Source organism: Myodes glareolus, chromosome 1 (genome assembly GCF_982192425.1).
Source record: "Myodes glareolus chromosome 1, mMyoGla1.1, whole genome shotgun sequence".
Taxonomy (NCBI): domain Eukaryota; kingdom Metazoa; phylum Chordata; class Mammalia; order Rodentia; family Cricetidae; genus Myodes; species Myodes glareolus.
The window spans coordinates 108,493,605-108,512,447 of NC_142026.1; the positions used below are offsets into that span (position 1 = coordinate 108,493,605).

The 18,843-nt window shown below is 42.8% G+C and overlaps 1 protein-coding gene across 1 annotated transcript in view; it reads right to left on the reverse strand.

Annotated features, from left to right (window-relative positions):
• The window catches only part of Arhgap18 (Rho GTPase activating protein 18), a 147,229-nt gene extending 136,157 nt beyond the window's left edge, over positions 1-11,072 (reverse strand). Inside the window, exon 1 of the mRNA XM_048425128.3 lies at positions 10,868-11,072. Within this exon, the coding sequence (XP_048281085.2) occupies positions 10,868-10,980 (113 nt within the window). The 5' untranslated portion in view covers positions 10,981-11,072. The remainder of the gene's footprint in view (positions 1-10,867) is intronic.
• Between the last annotated feature and the right edge of the window lie 7,771 nt (positions 11,073-18,843).

Genomic DNA, 18,843 nt, shown 5'->3' on the forward strand with positions numbered 1-18,843 from the left:
CGCTAACATTCTTAAAGTTTCCACACTCAAAGGTTGGAGAACAACTTGTGTGAGTCCGTTCTCTCCTTCCATCATGTGGGCAGAGTCCCGGAATTTAACTCGAGCTATCAGGTGGGTGTCAGTTAGCAGGACGGTGAATGCCTTTGTCCCCTGAGCCATCTCTCCAACCCACGCGCTCAACCTTTTTCTTTTTATCAGAGTGAGATATCTGTGGATATCTGCTCCAGGAAGCATTCATTGCTTCCTGCTTATGACATTAACAGCTGCCCATTAAACATATATTTACAATTTAAGGGCAAAAAAGGGGGAATATAAATGCAATAGCTACAAATAAAGTACCTGCAAATACTCAGTTAGTCCGCAGCCATCTTTTCTTGCTTACCTGAATGACTTCATAGTTTATTGAAGGTAATGAGCGAGTTATGAGTTTGCATGCTCCAAAAGTAAGGAACAAAAGCAGCTCAAAGTAGTCACCCTGATTAACGTTTCAATACTATAGAGCCCTTGTTAAGACACTTTTTGTATATCCATTTTAGTGCTTAAGATAGGTAATCTGAAACAAATGACTTATTCCAAAAATTTTTTTCTTCCCAAGACAGAGCTTCTCTGTGTAGCTTTCAAGCCTGCCTTGGAACTTGTTCTGTAAACCAGGCTGGCCTTGAACTCACAGAAATCTGCCTACCTCTGCCTCCCTGAGTACTGGGATTAAAGGTGTGTGTCTCCACCACAAGTCTCAAAAATGGTTTTTAAGCTAACGATGTTCTCCTGTGTGTCAAAGCAAACATTCATTTCAGACACTATTGACAAATTCACTTCAAAAGAGCTTTTCAAACTGGTGGTGGCGGCACATGCATGCCTTTAATCCCAACAATCAGGAGGCAGAGGCAGGCGGATCTCTGTGAACTCGAGGCCAGCCTGGCCTACAAGAGCTAGTTCCAGAACAGGCTCCAAAACTACAGAGAAACCGTGTCTCAAACAAACAGAACATAAAAGTGCTTTTCAATAGTTTCCCAAGTTTGTTCACTGACAGGCAGCAGGGCCCTCACTGCCCTTCGTCACCACAGGGAACAAGCTGTCCCCTAAGACAAGCACTCTCCTTGGGATGCTCCATGTTAATTCAGTCAACAGCAGAACACCTCTTGAATAGAAAAAGAAAAAAAAGCCAGGTGGTGGTGGTGTATGCATTTAATCCCAGCACTCAGGAGGCAGAAGCAGCCAAATCTCTTTGAGTTCGAGGCCAGCCTGGTTTACGGAGCGAGTGCCAGGACAGGCTCCAAAGCTACACAAGAGAAACCTTGTCTAGAAAAGCAAAAAACAAAAAGAAAAAAAGAAAGGAAGGAAGAAAGAAAGAAAGGAAAGAAAAAAGAAAGGAAGGAAAAAAGAAAGAAAAAAAGAAAAAACCCGATGCCCCCCAGCCCAGATCAGCTGGAACTCAGGTGGCTCCAGTCAGGCAGTCTGACTCTATATGTACTATGTCTACACCTTTTCCCTCTCACACCTATTTATTGGCTCAAGCTTGCATTACCTGCCTAAAGTGGAATAGGCGCTCTGCTAAGACAACTAAGCAACCTGTCCACTGAAACCACTAAGATCCCTAAGTCCAAGAATTTACACCTGAGTACAGACAGTGCAAATCTCACCAAAATGCCAGGGCTCTGGCTAAGTAAAATGTCTGGAGAAAAATCTAAAGCACAGAAAATGGTCTCTGGCAATTTGCAACTACATTTTTTAAATTTTTAGAATTAACCAGGTGAAATGAATAGGAGTATTGCCATATTGAGTTCATGGATGAGGAACTCTATAGAAATACTATGTCCTAAACATCCTAGAAAAGATGACAGATACATCCTTCCTGTGGGAACCCTACTCTCTCCACAGGCCTTACCTCTAGAAAGGCCCAGAATGACTAAACAGTCCACTACCTGGAAATTGGTTATGGCCTACTACTAAACTCGGATTCAGGGAGGTAGGAGAGCTGGCTGGGTAAGCATAAATACCCGGGTTTGGATTCCAACACTATGTAAAAAGTTGGGCGTAACCACTCACATGCCTGGAACTTCCACCCACACATGCCTTTAATTCCAGCACTGTGCTAGCTAGATACAGAAAGTTCGCTGGGGTTTTCTGGCCACCAGCGCAGGTTCAGTTTCAGCAAGAGACTGTCCCAAAGGAACATGGCAGAATAGGGCACCTAATAACTTCCTCTGGTCTCCATACTCACACCACACCACATACACACAGTGCAAATTCCTCTCTCTCTCTCTCTCTCTCTCTCTCTCTCTCTCTCTCTCTCTCTCTCACACACACACACACACACACACACACACGTACACATGCCCAACATATATGCACCAAAATAAGATGAACTAGCTGGGCAGTGGTGGTGAACACCTTTAATTCCAGCACTTGGCAGGCAGAGACAGGCAGATCTCTGTGAGTTCGAGGACAGCCAGGACTGTATGTATGAAATGTGTGTGTGTGTGTGTGTGTGTGTGTGTGTGTGTGTGTGTATAACACTAGGCAAATAAAATCCCAATTTTAAATTTTAATAAAAAGATTATTCATTTAGCCATTTAGCTCTAAGACACAAGAAGGTAGAAAAAGGACACCTATGAAGAGCCACCATGGTCAAACTGAAGTGATCAGATTATGTTCGGATTATAAAGCTAATGGATAGGTAACAGTCTTAAAGAAAAAGCAAGTCTGTCACAAGTGACACCACAAGACCAGTCACTGGACGAAAAGGAGATGGATCCTTGCCCAGTGACCAAGATTCTTGTATATGATAAACCCCACATCCCCTATAGAAATGTATTCTTCCCAGCCAAAAGGCAGCTACCAAATACAACTGCAAAACATAAGGCTTGCCACTCTTTCTACACAGATAATTTGGTGGACTCAGTACTTAAAGGACTCAAGATATGGCACGTGGCCAGGTAGGTCTCCATGGTTCCTGTTTACTTCCATAAATAAATACCTTGCCAGTTCAAAGTGACAAGCGCAGCATCAAAAAGAATATGTCTATAGAAAGATCTGGACATGCATTCTATGGTTCCTGCCTGAATTCACTCCAGACACTTTGATGCATGCCCTCTCTCCTCTAATAATGAGCTTCTTATGTTCCACCTCTCACCAAAAGAAAAGGCTCATTATCTGTCCATCAAAACAAAACACCTCTAAGCATTTGTTTGAAATGAAAAGTTTGGCCCAGGAGAACAAACACAGGATGGAGAAATTCAAGTGAGGTTTTCATCACACCATCTCAGCGCACCTTCCTCCTCGCAAACAAGCAGGGTGAAGACCTGCCAGCCTGGGTTTTCGCCGTTCTGAGCACACACAGTGAGGCCCCAAAGACAGCAGAGAGAACTTTCCCAGGACCCAAAAGCAGAGCTAAATCAAGTGGAGAGAGGGCAGCAGATATAACAAGACCTCATTCATGTAAGAGTAGGGGGCATAGAAAAAAAAAAACTCCCAGCAGGGCAGCCTTGGTCTCTAGTGTGCCAGAGGTTGGTTCATATATGTGAGACGAACTAAAAGACAAAAGAGTATTTGCTCTGGTGTTCCATCAAAATTAAAAGTAATGTTGGAACTGGACAGATAGATAGTCAGTGGTTAAGAGCACTGACTGCTCTTCCAGAGAACCCAGGTTCAAATCCCAGCACTCAGCACATGGCAGTTCACAGCTGTCTGTAACTCTAAGATCTGACATCCTCATACAGACATGCATGCAGGCAAAACACTAAGGCACAGAAAATCAGTTTTAAAGAGTGACTTAAGCCCAGCAACTGTGCAGCCTGTCCTCAGGCCTATGCATCATGCTAAACAAGCAACTGTTGAGGCCATTTTGCTTCAACACATAATAGAACCAACAGTAAGAGAACATGGCATATAAACAGAATAACGAGGGCTGGTGAGATGGCTCAGCAGGTAAGAGCCATGCCACCAAGCCTGACCACCTGAGCTTGATTCCAGGAATCTCTGTGGTAAGAGAGAGTTCCTCAAGATGTCCTCTGACCTCCACACACAGGATGCAGCACACACAGTCCACCATATATATGCATACATACGCACCACACACTAAATAAATCACAATAGTAAGGCTATCCATGAGAGCAAGAGCAAGCCCCACTGAGAGGGGGCTGGAGAGGACAGAGCTGTAGCATAGCAAGAGAAGGAAGCAGAGTGTATGAATTGCAAGGAATGTTTTTTCAGGAGATTGGGGATACAGTATGTGATCATTGAATTCTTTGAAAACTAGAAATTCAATAGCAAGTTCCATGAAGATAATTTTAAGCAATTCCATCTACCTCTGCACCCACTGAAACACACATTTTTAAGATGTGGACAATGAAAAGACAATGTTTTGTTCCCTAAATGAGAGTTAAGAGCTGCCCAGTCAAGAGTGTGAGCATTTGGGGGCTGAAGAGGTGGCTCAGAGGTTAAGAGCACTAACTGCTCTTCCAAAGGTCCTGAGTTCAATTCCCAGCAACCACATGATGACTCACAACCAACTATAATGAAATCTGGTGCCCTCTTCTGGTGGGGCAGGCATATATGCAAGCAGAACACTATATACAAAATAAATAAATAATCTTGTTTAAAAAGTGTGTGTGTGTGTGTGTGTGTGAGTGCGCGCGCGTGCATGCATCTTAACAGCTCAAGATGAAATTATGGGGAGGGCTTCTGCACGACAGATCAAAGACATCAAATCTTAAGGTCGTTATGTCACTAAATTGAGGGCAAGATTGAAAAAACAATCACCCACATGGATGGTTACAAAGAATGCATTTTCTTTCCTTGCCAGACAGTGGTGGTACATGCCTTTAATCGCAGCACTCTGGAGGCAGAGTCAGATGGATCTCTGTGAGTTCAAGTTCAGCCTGGTCTACAGAGCTAGTTTCAGGACAGTTAGGGCTATCCTGTCTTAAAAGAATACAAAAACAAAAAACAAACAAAAAATGTATTTCCTCATTAAATTCAACAAAACTAGGATCAATCTAAAAACTTATTAGCAAGTTTTTCTTTCACAAAATAATGAAAGTTTCAGATGATAAACAAATTTGGAAGGAATTACTAATGGCACAGTACATCAGACTTTTAAAGACCTGGGGGAGTCACATAAAAATGATGGCTCTGGTCTGGATGTATCGCTAAGTGGTAGAGAACTTGCTTGCCTGACATGTCTAGGTCCCTGCGCTCAATCCCCAGCACTGTGAGAGACAAACAGAATGCCAACCTCATCAAGAAAAGCAATCAGGTCTCTTTTCTTAGAACTTACATTGAAGGTTGGTTCCTGGATCTTCCCAATACAACCTCCTTGGACACTGCGGGAAGCTGCCCCATCTAAGACAGGGGACAACTCTATCCTTGTAAGAATTTAGACCCTGCGACAACCTTTGCTCGCATTTGCTCAGAAATCAGGTATCAGGAAGTCCTGCAGAGCTTCCTGGGGGAGGTCACGACCCACTCCCTCCATTACTGCAATGTCTAAGATCCTGGCCGAGGCCACAGTCACCTTCACTTCCTACCTCCTACAAGTGGCTGCTGGTTCTGTGCTTTGTAATCAACTTCCTATTCCAGAGGGACTTTTTAAAGTAGAAGTCTCCTCTGTGTTCTTACTCTCCTCACAACCCTCTCCCCTCCATGTTGCCCCATCTTTTTTCAAAAAGTATAGTCAAAAATCCCAAATGTTCTCTGCGACCATCATCTACCGTAGCCTCCTTCTCTCCCCAGCCCTCTAGCCTTGCAGGGCTCCTTGCTCCTTTGTCATCTGCTCCAGGGCCTCCTCTAGGCTTAAGGCTCTTATGCATCTTAACCCCTCTGCCTTCAGCCCTTGCTCTCAGATACCTGTTAATCTTGACCATCAAGCTCGGGGATTACTGTCTACATCCGGATACCTCTCTCTACATTCTTTTTGAGAAACGTTGAAGAGGAAATGTCTTCCATGGGCTCATGTGTTGAAACCCTGATCCCGGCTGGCGGCAACTATTTGGGGAGGTGATAAAGTACTTCTGCAAGTGAGGCCTAATAGGAAGAAATAAACCCCCTGGGGTACGTCTTGGGCAAGTATACCTCAACCCAGACCCCTATCTCTCTCGCTGCTTCCTGGCTGCCTCCTACACCACATGATCGCGGTACCATGCCGTCTAAATTCATGGGGCTCATGGGTTGACGTCTCTAACTGGGAGTCAAGGACAGTGCTTTCTCTCTTTTCTCAGGGTCCTTAGCACAGTGAGAAAAAGCAACGAAAGGGGTCCCATTCTCCATGAAATACTAGCAAAGGGACAATTTGCCTGACTCTCAATGACAACTCAGATTGTATTTGGAGTAACTGAGTGACTGGCTGGCTGGACTTACAGAACAAAGCAATGATGAGACTTGAACATGTTTAGAGCTGCGATGGGGACATAAAAGTGACAGCGTTTTCTCCTTGGCACGCTCCCGGGCAAAGGTCCTTAAGGTGGAGGAGGAGGGCAGGATGAAGACGGGGAGAGTGGGGCTGCCCAAAAAGGACCCACCCACATTCCGCCAATGTTTATGGACCTCAGTGCCAGCTGCCTGCGCAGCTATTCCCCCCCCCAACTCAAAAGTGCTACGGAACAAAAACATGCTTCCAAGGACATCCAAATTTCAAAAGACTGAAAGATTTATGCTTTTCTTCATTTTCCAATGTTTATTTTCTTTTATCTGGAATGGGAAGGGTGGGAGTGAGACAAGTGGTCATATAGAGTAGGCTTAAATTTGTTGGATAGCTGAAAATGGCTTTGAAATCTGCATCTTCCTGGTTCTTCCTGTATGCTGTAATAGTATAGGTACATACCAACCAAGCCAGTTTCCCATAAGCCATTTTATTTGTTTGTTTATTTGTTTTGGTTGTTGTGGTAGTGGGTAGTTTGAGTCATGGCATCATGTGACCCAGGTTGATCTCGAACTTTCTAACTAGACAAGGCCAGCTTGAATTCCTGATTCTCCTTCACTCCCAAATGCCAGGATTATAGATCTGCGCTACCATGCCTAGCTTCCAAAGTCGTTCTTAACTAAGCATCTTGACCATGCATCTGTTGCTTAACACATGACAAAATGAGATTCCCAAGCACAATGTTAAACTGGGGAAGACTATTCTACATGGCTTGGAGTGTTAAGGAAAGCAGCAGGCTGCCTTTGAGCCAAACACTGCCCCATAGGCTTTGCATGGATCATCTAACGTCACTGATCCAGCAAGGACTCTTGTGACGTCCAACTTGCAGCTGAGACTTAATGAACTCTTGGTGGTGCACATTGTTAAAGAGTAGAAGAGACAGTTGGAGTGTGAATCTAGCCATGTCAGTCTCCCAGCCTTGGGTTTCAGATTTCTGGTAACCCTTATATAAAGAACATCACACTTGTTCAAGGCAGACACAAAGATCTTATTCTTCGACCTATTATAAACAATTAATTTTTTGAAAGAGTTAGAGTTTCCAACAAGACAGAAAATATCATTTGACATTAACATTAAAAGAACAAAAGCGGAAACATATAAAGCAATCATAACAGGGCTTTCTCTTTCCCCCTTAAAACGATGCTAAAGTCATGAGAAACAGTTTTGTTGAAAAATTGCTTTTCCTAAAGCAAATACTGAGAAGCCTGCCTGGAAAACAAGTAAGTAAATAAAGCCTTGTAAATATAGCTGCCCATAAATAGTGGTTTCCTTTGGAAACATTTGTATATAGACAGCCAGAAATCTAATGTTAACATGCTCTTTCAAGTCCCAGGAGCTTGAGGAAGAAACATTACAAAAAAAAAAAAATACGAAAACAGAAAACAGGATCTAACTGGGCAAGGTAGTGCACGCCTTTCATCCCAGAACTTGGGAGGCAGAAGCAGTGAGATCTCTGAGTTCCAGGAGAGCCAGGGCTACACAGAGAAAGAAACCCTACCTCAAAAAAGAACACAGACAAAACCAACCAACCAACACACACACACACAAAGAAACCCTACCTCAAAAAAAAAAAAAAAAACAACCAACCAGCCCACACACACAAAGATTCTATAATTGGGAAGTCCCAACCAGGAGTAGGAGGAATTCTTCAATCTGGGATCTGGATGTGTGTTCTGATAAAGAGAGATAATGGAATACAAGGAATTTTAAGGATATCAGACTACTTTAAAAAATGTTAATTTCTTGAGCTGGGTGGTGGTGGCACACACACCTTTAATCCCAGCACTCAGGAGGCAGAGGCAGGCGGATCTCTGTGAGTTTGAGGTGAGCCTGGTCTACAAAAGCTAGTCCAGGACAGGCTCCAAAGCTACAGAGAAACCCTGTTTGGAAAATAAAACAACAACAACAAGAAATACTGTTAATTTCTCACCACCCTAAATTTTCAGAAGACCAGAACAGAAATAAAGAAGATTTGGCAGCCGGGTGGTGGTGGCATATGCCTTTAATCTCAGCACTTGGGAGGCAGACACAGGCTGATCTCAGTGAGTTTGAGGCCAGCCTGGTCTAGGAAGTGAGTTCCAGAAGAGCCAGGACTATTACACAGAGAAACCCTGTCTTGAAAAACCAAAAAGAAAAAAAAAAAGAAATCATTAACATGACCCTTTGTATTTTTAATTGCATTATACATATATGTTATGTGTGTATATAAGCCAATCATATTGAACCATTTGTTTGATTAAAAACCCTTCAACGTACATATTATTTAGACTAAATGGAGTCTTTTGATTCGCATGATTAGAATGTTGAGCTACCTCCAACTACTTTTAAACAGCTTTGAAGACATGCAGCATCTGTATATGCCTCTGTATGAGTTTTACTTTGGCTTTATTTACAAAATAGGCACCAACCATCACTGAAACCTTGGAGGACCTTCCTAATGCTTACACTACCAGTCAACCAGCCCACCAATAGCCAACATCCTAGTCAGCCGTGACCATTATCACCATCCGTGACCATTATCACCATCCGTAGGTAGTCACTACTGACCCATATCACCCTTTAAATTCCTCCCCTTTTACCAAACCTTACTCTATGCCAATTCTAATATCTTAACCCCTTCGAGGCTAAACAAGGTACCTCCCGAAGTTCCATTCTACTTAACTGATCAATTACCCTATGTTCAAGGGTAAAAATTAATGAAGACTGACCCCCTCTTTCCTCCTTCCTGCCTCAAACCAGTTTTCCATCGTGTGTCCCCAGCATCAGTAACTGTCCTCCATGAAAACCAAATCCCAGGACAGGGTGGGTAAGCGTCTGGCAGCCCGCAGAAAAGCTGCTTGGAGTCATCCTAAGGATGCGGCTTCCACACAAACACAGACTGCATGGGCTACTGTCCACCCTGTTTCTCGGCCCAAGTTAGTTCTGCTTCCACGGTAGCTGAAAACAAGCCATTCCTCAAGCTACACAATTGCAGAAAAGTGTGTCAAGGGAATAAATGCAGTCTCATGCACAAGTTTAGAGCCTCAAACTTTGCTGCAACTGGAGGAATTGCTGGGGTTGGAGTCTGAACAATGGGTTGAGCGGTTTGGACACACCCGTCAGAGGTGGAGGGGGTGGGGGATGGTTCATTAACTCTCACAACTACAAGTCAAGCCAAGACTCACACCCAGGCCTCAGGCCCACCCAGCCTGAAGCCAATGACAGTTGAAGAACCTGCAAGCTTGCCAGGCTCTGACTGTTTTGACTGTCCCTGGCTGCTTACAGCTAGAAGGTGAATATTTTGCTGTTGTTCAAAAGCATGGATGGAAACAATTGATAATCCTCAAAGACAACAGAAAGCAAAACAGTAACACATGTTACACAAAAGCTACCATTCCCTCTCAACTTCGGAAAGGAGTTCATTCAACGGCCTGGAGACAATGGGCAACATGTGAGGGGCAAAGTTCTTCAGCCAAGATCTCACCCAGAAGGTTACAGCTGTTCCTTTGATTTTTTCCCACGTCCCCATGTTTGGGGATTTGAAAAGCCAATGAAAGGAGGTATTCTTTCAGGGTAAGTCCTCGGCATTAAGTCACCCAAGAACAATGAAGTGTTCATTATCACTTTTAGCATCACGATGGAATTAGGCCTACTGACAACTAATTTTTTGTTGCTGTTGTTTGGCAATCTTCCAGGCCAATATTTGCAATGTATATCTAAGACTGGAGATTGAAAGTTTCAGCTAGGGAGAAGGTCACTACGGAGAGAAAGGAAGAGGGGGGAAACCAACCTTGAAAAACAGAACAAAGTACACAGAAGATGACTCTGCGCCTCCATGGTCTATAGAACATTTGCCCTGTCTGCCTATAAAGTGATTTAACATTAACCATGCTCCCTCTAGCAGCAGCGTGAGCGCTGCCTGCTGACAAAAAACTCCCTTTTGAAATCCCTTCTGGAGGGGTGTGTTGGGCTGTGGGAGTAATCTCCGTACACTGAAGAACGCAAGCAGCACTGCCACAGGCCAGCAGCCTGGGCATTTTGCCGAAGAGGTCTGCTTTCAGCGCGGGGCGGAGGGTGCCACTCTCAAAACAGCTAGTAGAGTGACCAGCCTCCCTGCTTCTTGGCAGACTTTCCCAGCTAACAGTTCCAGCGGAGTTTTTGAGCCCATTCAAGAATTCCATCTCACAGAGAGTGTTTCCGATACAGTCATTTGATCAGTTAGCGTTTGCACATGCACCTGCTAAGCTACTGGGAGAGAGCCACAGAGCCACAACACCCCCCACCCATCCTCCACTGGTAATCGAAAGGCTCTTGCATTCGCCGGGTGAATCGGATATAGGGAAGAAACCACACGTCTACGGTGCAGCCTGAGGTCAGGCTTCCAGTGCAGAGGTGAGTCTCTTGCCTCATGACAACTTCCCTGTCACTTTGTTCCTGGGGCAGGTAGGGGTTTTTTGTTGGTTTCCTTACCTGGAGGTGGCTTCGTCGCCTCCCTTCGCATGGCTCTCCCCGACGACCTGGTCCTTGCCGCTGGGGTGGTAAGCAGTTAGCACAACTTCCGAGGAACTCGAGAGCCAGTTCATGATGAGAGAAGGGGCATAATTTCTGGGATCCTGACACAGAGAGGAATGAAGTTCCTGTCTCGCCTTGGCAACTTGCTCATTAGCAAAGGGCCAGCCCCTCCCCTGTCCGGGCCAGCGATTCACAGGGAGAGGGGCGTGGCTTCTCCAGCAGGGCTTCCTGGCCCAGCAGCTACAGGCTGTGTGTGACTCACCGCTTTGTTTAAACCCGGCCATCCCAGTCAGCAGCAGCAGTTAAGGGGGCCGGGGTGTTGCATGGTGGTCCTTGCCCCCAAAGGAAGAATGGCTAGCTGACAAGACAAGCCTAGCAAGTTAGGAAACCGTGGACTAGGGCAGAGCCTTTTTCCCCTTCCCCATTCCTGTTTCCATCTGATAGTTTCTGCTACTTGATGTAACTCGAGTAAGGCATTCCTTAACCCCTTCAGGTAAGGCGTCAACATTCACCACAGCAAAACCAAGGAGCACAGTCAAACACCCCAGTGCCATCTGGCCATCAGGACAAGGGCTTTGCTACCGCATTTAAAATATTGTGTTACTGTGTACCCTGGAATGTCAAACAAACCTCTTGTTTTATCAAAACATTCTGTAGGAGATTGAAAAAAAAAGTTTATTTAATGACTTGCCTGTTAAGAGGTATTGCTCAAAATAAAAGAAGTTCCAACATTTGCTGAGAATCTATTGCTTTCCAGCTCTGTGTGTGTGTGTATGTGTATGCCTGTGTGTGTATGTGTACGCCTGTATGTGTGAATGCGTATGTATATGTGTATATCTCACTGTGTGTATGTGTATGTCTGTGTGTGTTTGTGTGTGTATGTATATGTCTGTGTGTGTATGTGTATGTCTGTGTGTATGTGTATGTCTGTGTGTGTGTATGTGTATGTCTGTGTGTGTATGTGTAAGTCTGTATGTGCAGGGGGGTGCCCTATGTGCAGGGGCGCACACACATACACAAAGTATCAATATTGTAAGAGAAACTATTTCCAAGAAACAGGTAAAATACCTTGACTAAAATAAGGCAGTTAAGTGGCAGCTGGAAGTCCATCTAGATTCTGTTTTGTTCGGTTGATCTAAAAGCAAGTTCAAAAGTAATATTTTTTTAAAAAAATATTTTCTGTGATCTCTATTCTAAAATATTAAAAACAGAAATTTCTACTCTGATATACTTAGCAATCTGAATTGGAACATGTTTGTTTGATATGTACTTTTTATCATATATGTTATATCTCTTAGATGAGAGCTCACTATGTAACCCTGTGTGGTTTGGCATTTGCTGTGTTAACCAGGTTGGCCTCAAACTCAGAGATTCGAGATTCTCCTGCTTCTGCCTCCCAAGTGCTATTCAGGTCACCAAGTCTTGATTTATTGTTGTTACTGTTGTTATTTGTGAGGTATTCAAGTGTGTGTTTGTATGTCTGTCTACATGTCTGCCACATGTATTCTGGTACTCCAGAGGCTAGAAGGCAGTTTCGGATTCCTCAGAGATGGAGTTAGGAGGAAGTTGTAAGCTGCAAAATATGGGTACTGGGGCCAAACTTGGGTCTGGAAAAAATCACATGTGTTCTTCACCACCGGGCTATCTATCTTCCTGCCCTGAATTTTGTTTTTGAGCCAAGAACTTATGTGAGCCAGGGTATCCTTGAACTTGGACTTACTAAACAGTTGAGAACAACGTTAAATTTGGAAATCTTTTGCCAGACATACACCAGCATACCAGCCATTTGACACCCATGGCAGTCAGTGGGTGGGGGGTAGGATGGGGGTATTAGATCCAGAACTTCATGCATGCATGGCAAGGAAGCTGCCAAAGGAGCCAAATCCACAGCCAATACTGAAATTCTTGGTTATCTTTGTGATCACTCCTGGTTAATCTAGTTTAAATCCCTCAGACACTTTTGATACTTTTTTTATTCCATATACATATGATTTGCATTTTTATTACTTAAAACTGAAAAATGAGTTTAGCCGTATTTAAAATATCTATTGTCAGCTGGGCATGGTGGCACACACCTTTAATCCCAGCAGTGGGAGACAGAGGCAGGTGGACCAAGGCCAGCCTGGTCTATGGAGCAAATTCCTGGAACATGAGTTACAGACAGCTGTGAACCACCATGTTGGTGCTGGGAGTGGAACCCAGGTCCTCTGGAAGAGTAGTCAGTGCTCTTAACTGCTGAAGTATCTCCATTTTCAAAAAAAAAAAAATGTCTTTTCTGTCATGTTTGCAGTGAACTCACACATGTTTTATTTTTAAAAGCCCCAATTATAAACCAGGTGTGGTGGCACATGCCTTTAATCCCAACACTCTGGAGGTAGAGGCAGGCGGATCTCTGTGAGTTTGAGACCAGCCTGCTACACAGAGTCAGTCCTCTTCTCCTCAGGGCCCTTTGCTGTGCTCTCTCCTGTCCAGCCTAAAGCTGGGACTTACAATTAGTGTCAGCTCCATTCTACTTTGTTAGTTTCTTTGTTTTTATTTATTTTGAGACAGGGTTTCTCTTTGTAGCCTTAGCTGTCTGGAACTCACTCTGTAGACTAGGTAAACCTCGAACTCAGATTTGCCCGCCTCTGCCTTCTGAGCACTGGAATTAAACATGTTAGTCACTATTGACTGATGGCTTCACTCTTACAACAGATCTTTTAGCTCATTTTTTGTGGCCTACTCTGAACTCTGCGTGTCCTTACTGAATCCACCCCAGCACTACTTAGATAATGTCACTACATACATGCCTGACTCCCTAGTGCCCAAGCAGGCAGTTCTCTGATCTGTAGCCATTCTCACTTCCTACCCTAAGTGAGGCCTTCACCTCACTCACGGGCCCTTCTTCCCTCAGGTCACACTGTCTTCCGTTCTCTTCCCTCTGCATCTGACCTCTCATTTTTATATATCCCAGGCTTTAAAATAAATGTTAGATGGAGGAAGAATTAAGGGATTCTGAACAGTTCTTCAGTATTAATTTGGAATTAAAATTGATCAGACAAATGGCTGCTATGCACATACTAGTACCACTAAGCAGTTTTCCAGTTCAGGTAAAATTTTTAAAAAATAAAGAAAGGAAAAGAAGAAGAAGAAGAAGAAGAAGAAGAAGAAGAAGAAGAAGAAGAAGAAGAAGAAGAAGAAGAAGAAGAAGAAGGAAGAAAGAAGAAAGAAGAAAGGAAGGAAGGAAGGAAGAGACAAGCAGAGGGTAAATATATCAGAGAGGGTGTTTCTGTCTTTTAATGACCTTGTATGGAAAATGGAAAAGGGTTTCTACAAGCCATCATCTTGTTTAAAGGTAGCTGCTCTGAGCTAGAAACTCTCTTCTTTCCTCTACTCTGCTTCACCCCCTGCCTCCCTTCTCTTCCCTGGTTGTCCTCCATGTCACTCTCATTTCTCTCCTATCCTGCCCTCCTTCCTTTACTGACTCTTCCATCGCTGGGTGTCACGCAGGGGACACTGCCAACTCTCATGAGTCAATTGATAATGACATATATTTGTCCACCAGGAACCAAAACAATAGTTAAGTCATATCTCTACCAATTTATAGCATCATCGCTTATTTAATAAATTAATCATAATGCATAGGTTAATATGTAACCATTTCACAAGCCCAAATAATATTTGTGTCCAGGCAAAAATTGATTGTGACCCGAATTGAATTCTAAAGCATTATATATAAATTTTGCATCCTACTCATTATATGGAAATGCTTCAGGCTTCCCTGTAGTTCTTGCAAGTTGTGTTGCTACTGGTCTGAGGATATGCCTGTCACAGACAGACAGACAGCGAGTAGGACTGGTGTACACAGCTTCAGACTTAAGCCCTAGTGAGTTAAAAATAGTTTCCAAATTTTACTGTGTCATCACGGAAGAAAACCCAACCACCAACATGGACTAACGAGAGGGTGTTATTCTATAACTTTAATCTACCAACATTCATAGTTCATTTTTGGTGCTCTATCAGCATTCATAAAAAATATGATAATGTAATTATTTATACATCATCTTCATAAAAAATAAAATACAATAAACACACACTTTTAGCGTCTTCTATTTCAAACTTTACATGTCCTTGAAAATGTTAATACTCCAAGTGCGCGCATTCTGAACTCTTCCTGTTATGAGTCATCTTAGAAAGTAATTAAAACCATCAAGACAGTTGAAGCATGCATCTCATTCATCCCCTTCAGATGTGGTGCACTACATGTCACAGAAAGGGGTAAGAAAGCTGTAATTTATGCACTCAGAGAAGTTGTTAAAAATAGGCTGGCGATAGTACTGAAGTGTTTGACAATTTGACAAGCATGTTCGAGACTCATTTTGAAAATTCTTCGGTTCAGTGCTACTAGTATGGGAGAGTTGACTAAGTGTTCATACTTTGACATAGGCTCCTATTTGGTAATGTAGAATTATACTGGGAAGACAGCAAAATTACATTGGAATTAACACATTTATTAATATTTTTCCCTCCCCATCAATCTCCATCAGTAAGTGAAGGAAACGCCGGTAAGTGACGGAAAATTATCCACTTCTACAAGATGATGTAAAATCTATACAGACATGAAGTCATATGGAAAATGATGATCTCTCAAATGGTCACACTGAACTCAGTTTATAGTTATGTATTATAACAAGAACTTGAATAGACTAATCAATTACAATTTTATTTTATTGGTTTTACCTAAGTGATAAAGCTAAGATTTAGAGGAGTACAGACTGACGCAAAGGCAGTGCTCGGTGCTGCCTTGCCGAGGTTTCCTCAGGCCTTTATCATAAATAATTCTTGAAAGCTTCCATTCTGGCCAATTCTGTGCAGGGGAGCTACAGCTAAAAAGTATTCTGCCTACAGAACTGAAATGGACTTCCTCGGAAATGTCACTTGTTACTAATTCTATCTGGGTCCGTGAAGGATGAGTCTGCCTTTATCTGGACAGTTTCAAGCATTTCTACATCATTATCAAAGTTATTTTAACTGTCCCTCCAGGGGAAAATATGTGTGAGTCATCCCCAGAATAATATGCAACTGTTACGGCTGGAGGCTAATTTGGGGATTCTTGCAAACATTTAAGGGGGGCGGGGAATCACCTTCCTTACAGTTAAGGAATTTATTGCGAAAAAGTAGTATTTTCTAATATGTGTGTACTTATACTTGCTAAGACCTGGATGCTATGGTTTCTCATTTACCCATATAGGAACCCTAAAAGATATATTAGAATTAGACCTACTCTAATATGAGGAATGTGACATCTAGCTTGCAGTAGCAGAGTAGGGCTATGAGCCAATGTGTATGTGTGCGATTGTTGAGTCTCAGTTTTGACCCTGTTTTGTTAATGGAAAGAGCCGTGTAGATGACTAGCAAGGAACGGAACACAGAACAAAACTATCGCGTTCAAGCAAAGAGAATAAATGTACCATGCTGGAGATTAATTCCAGTCAGCATACAAGTGTATTTTCTTGTACTTTGAAACTGTTTCTTCCTTCAAAAGACTAGGATTGTATGACATTCTAAGAGACAACCCTATCTCCAAGTTTTCTGCCCACAGAAATGAAACAAAATACACTGGTCATTAGGAACACCCTTTCATTGTTCTTGAAAAAAAATGTCCAGAAATGGTGGATTAAGTTTGTAAACCCAGAGGCAATTAGGATTTGCTAAGCACTGGGCCTTGGAAAAAGGCCTATGTTTAGAATAGAACTGGCCATGTTCAAGGTCATAGGGCTCCAAGGTGAATTCACTTGTCCTGTTGAAACTAGACACTGTCCAACAATGCCAAGTGTAATGCATGACTAACTTTGCCCTTAGTTTTCTTTCTCCTCATTACTCAGTTTCGTGAGAGCTATGTTTTAAATATAACCAAAGAATGAAGAATGCATGAGGAACATTCTAGGGCTACACATACTAGAAAAGCTGAGCTTTGTGTATGCATAGAGATAGAATTTGGAAAATCTGGAGTTATATCTGTATATTTGTTCAGATACAAAAGTCTTAGCTAGGAATCGATGACAAAGGGCCCAAGGGTGCTTCTATCTCATAGAAGAAACCACTGTAGGTTTTAGGTTCCATTGAAGACAGAAGGGGAGGGGACAGACAGAGAGAACAAAAATACTGAGAGAAACTTGGGGAAGTCATATATATATATATATATATATATATATATATATATATATATATATATATATGACATATGACTTCCCCAAGTGATATATATGGAGCAAAGGCAGGGACCTCACATGGTGGAAGGAGAGAAGGAATTCCTACAAGCTACCCTCTGACCTATACATCAAGTGCACACTCGTTCCTTCTCTCCAAAAAATAAAAATAAATTAAAGAGTAAAAGAATAAAGATGGGCTGATTTGTGCCTTAGGAAAAAAAAATAATAATGAAAACCATTCGCTGTCTTGTTTTGTTGTTTTTGTTTTAAAATGGGTGGCATCCTTTTCCAAATGAAGCCAGCTCCGGTGTTAAAGAGTAACATCTGGAAGAACCACACTGCTTGCTGACTGGAAGACTTGCTACAACTGCACAAACTGCCACCATTAGAAGGAAGTTGTGTTGTGAGGCTTCTGGGAAGCTTAGAATTTAAGGAAGGTCTTCAGAACTGGAGAAGTAATCTGCTAAAATTAAAAACATCCTATGTACTGTACTTACCACTGGGACACCTCAAACGTCAACACCACACCCCTCTTTCTTTCCCTAGTGAAGGAATTGCAAGCCCACGATCCTGTCACAGTGCTCTCTTTAAACACACACACTGAAGGCTAAAGCTACTATCCCAGGGCCCCTGTGATTATCCTCATTATCACAGTTTGGGCCTTGCTCATTGAGTTCTCAAATTAGGGCATCAGAAACAACAGGAAGGGGCTGGAGAGATGGCTCAGCAGCGAAGAACACTTGCTTCTCTTCCAGAGGACCCCAGTGCCATTCCCAGCACCCGCATCAGATGGTTCACTACCATCTGGAATCCCAGAGGCAATGGATCCGATGCTTCTTCTGGTCTCTGGAGTTACCAACACATGTGGCACACAGACACATCTACATAAATAAGAATAAAGTAAATATTTTTTCAAAAGACACAACAGGGCCGTCCTAGTATCCCTTCTCTAGTGACAGTGAGTAATTCTCTAGAGTGTGTACAAAAATATTCGTGCTTTGTGGGCAAGCTTCAGTTTCCAAGAGAAAAGAAAACTTCACCCTCGACAGTAATCTCAGTATGGAACTTAACTGGGGGAGCTCAACTCGTTCAATAGTAATTCTTTCTGCTCAGCTAAGTAACTCCTTTCATTTCTACAGATATGGCACATGGGTGCTGGAGAGACGCCTCTGTGGTTAAGAGGACAAGAACTGAGTTTAATTCCCAACACCCACATTGGGCTGGTCACAACTGCCTAGGACTGCAGTTCTGCTGCCTCTGGCCTCTCTCTGTAGGCACCTGCACTCAGGTGTACATACCTACATAGAGGCATACATATGCAATAATTAAAATTCATCCTAGCATTCAAGAAGCAGAGGCAGTGAGGTCAAGGCCAGCCTAATCTATGCAGTGAGTTCCAGGACAGCCAGGACTGTTATATAGAGAAACCTTATCTCAGAAAACCAAAAATCCCAAAACAAAGCAAAACAAAACAAACAAACAAAAACAAAACACAGTACAACAATAATCTTTTTAAAACCAAAAGATACAGTATACATGGCATTGTTTTACAAGATCAGCGTCCTTGTCAACCAAGATGGGCAACTGAAGTACTAAACCAGTTTATGAAGCCCATGATTTATAGGATGAAATTTGGGGGCTGGTGTAGGTGAAAGCAGCCTCTCTGTATCTACACGAACAAACATCTGAGAGTCCTTCTGCAGGTTTGTTCTGCTCAACAGAAATTCTTTCTTGACTTCCTGA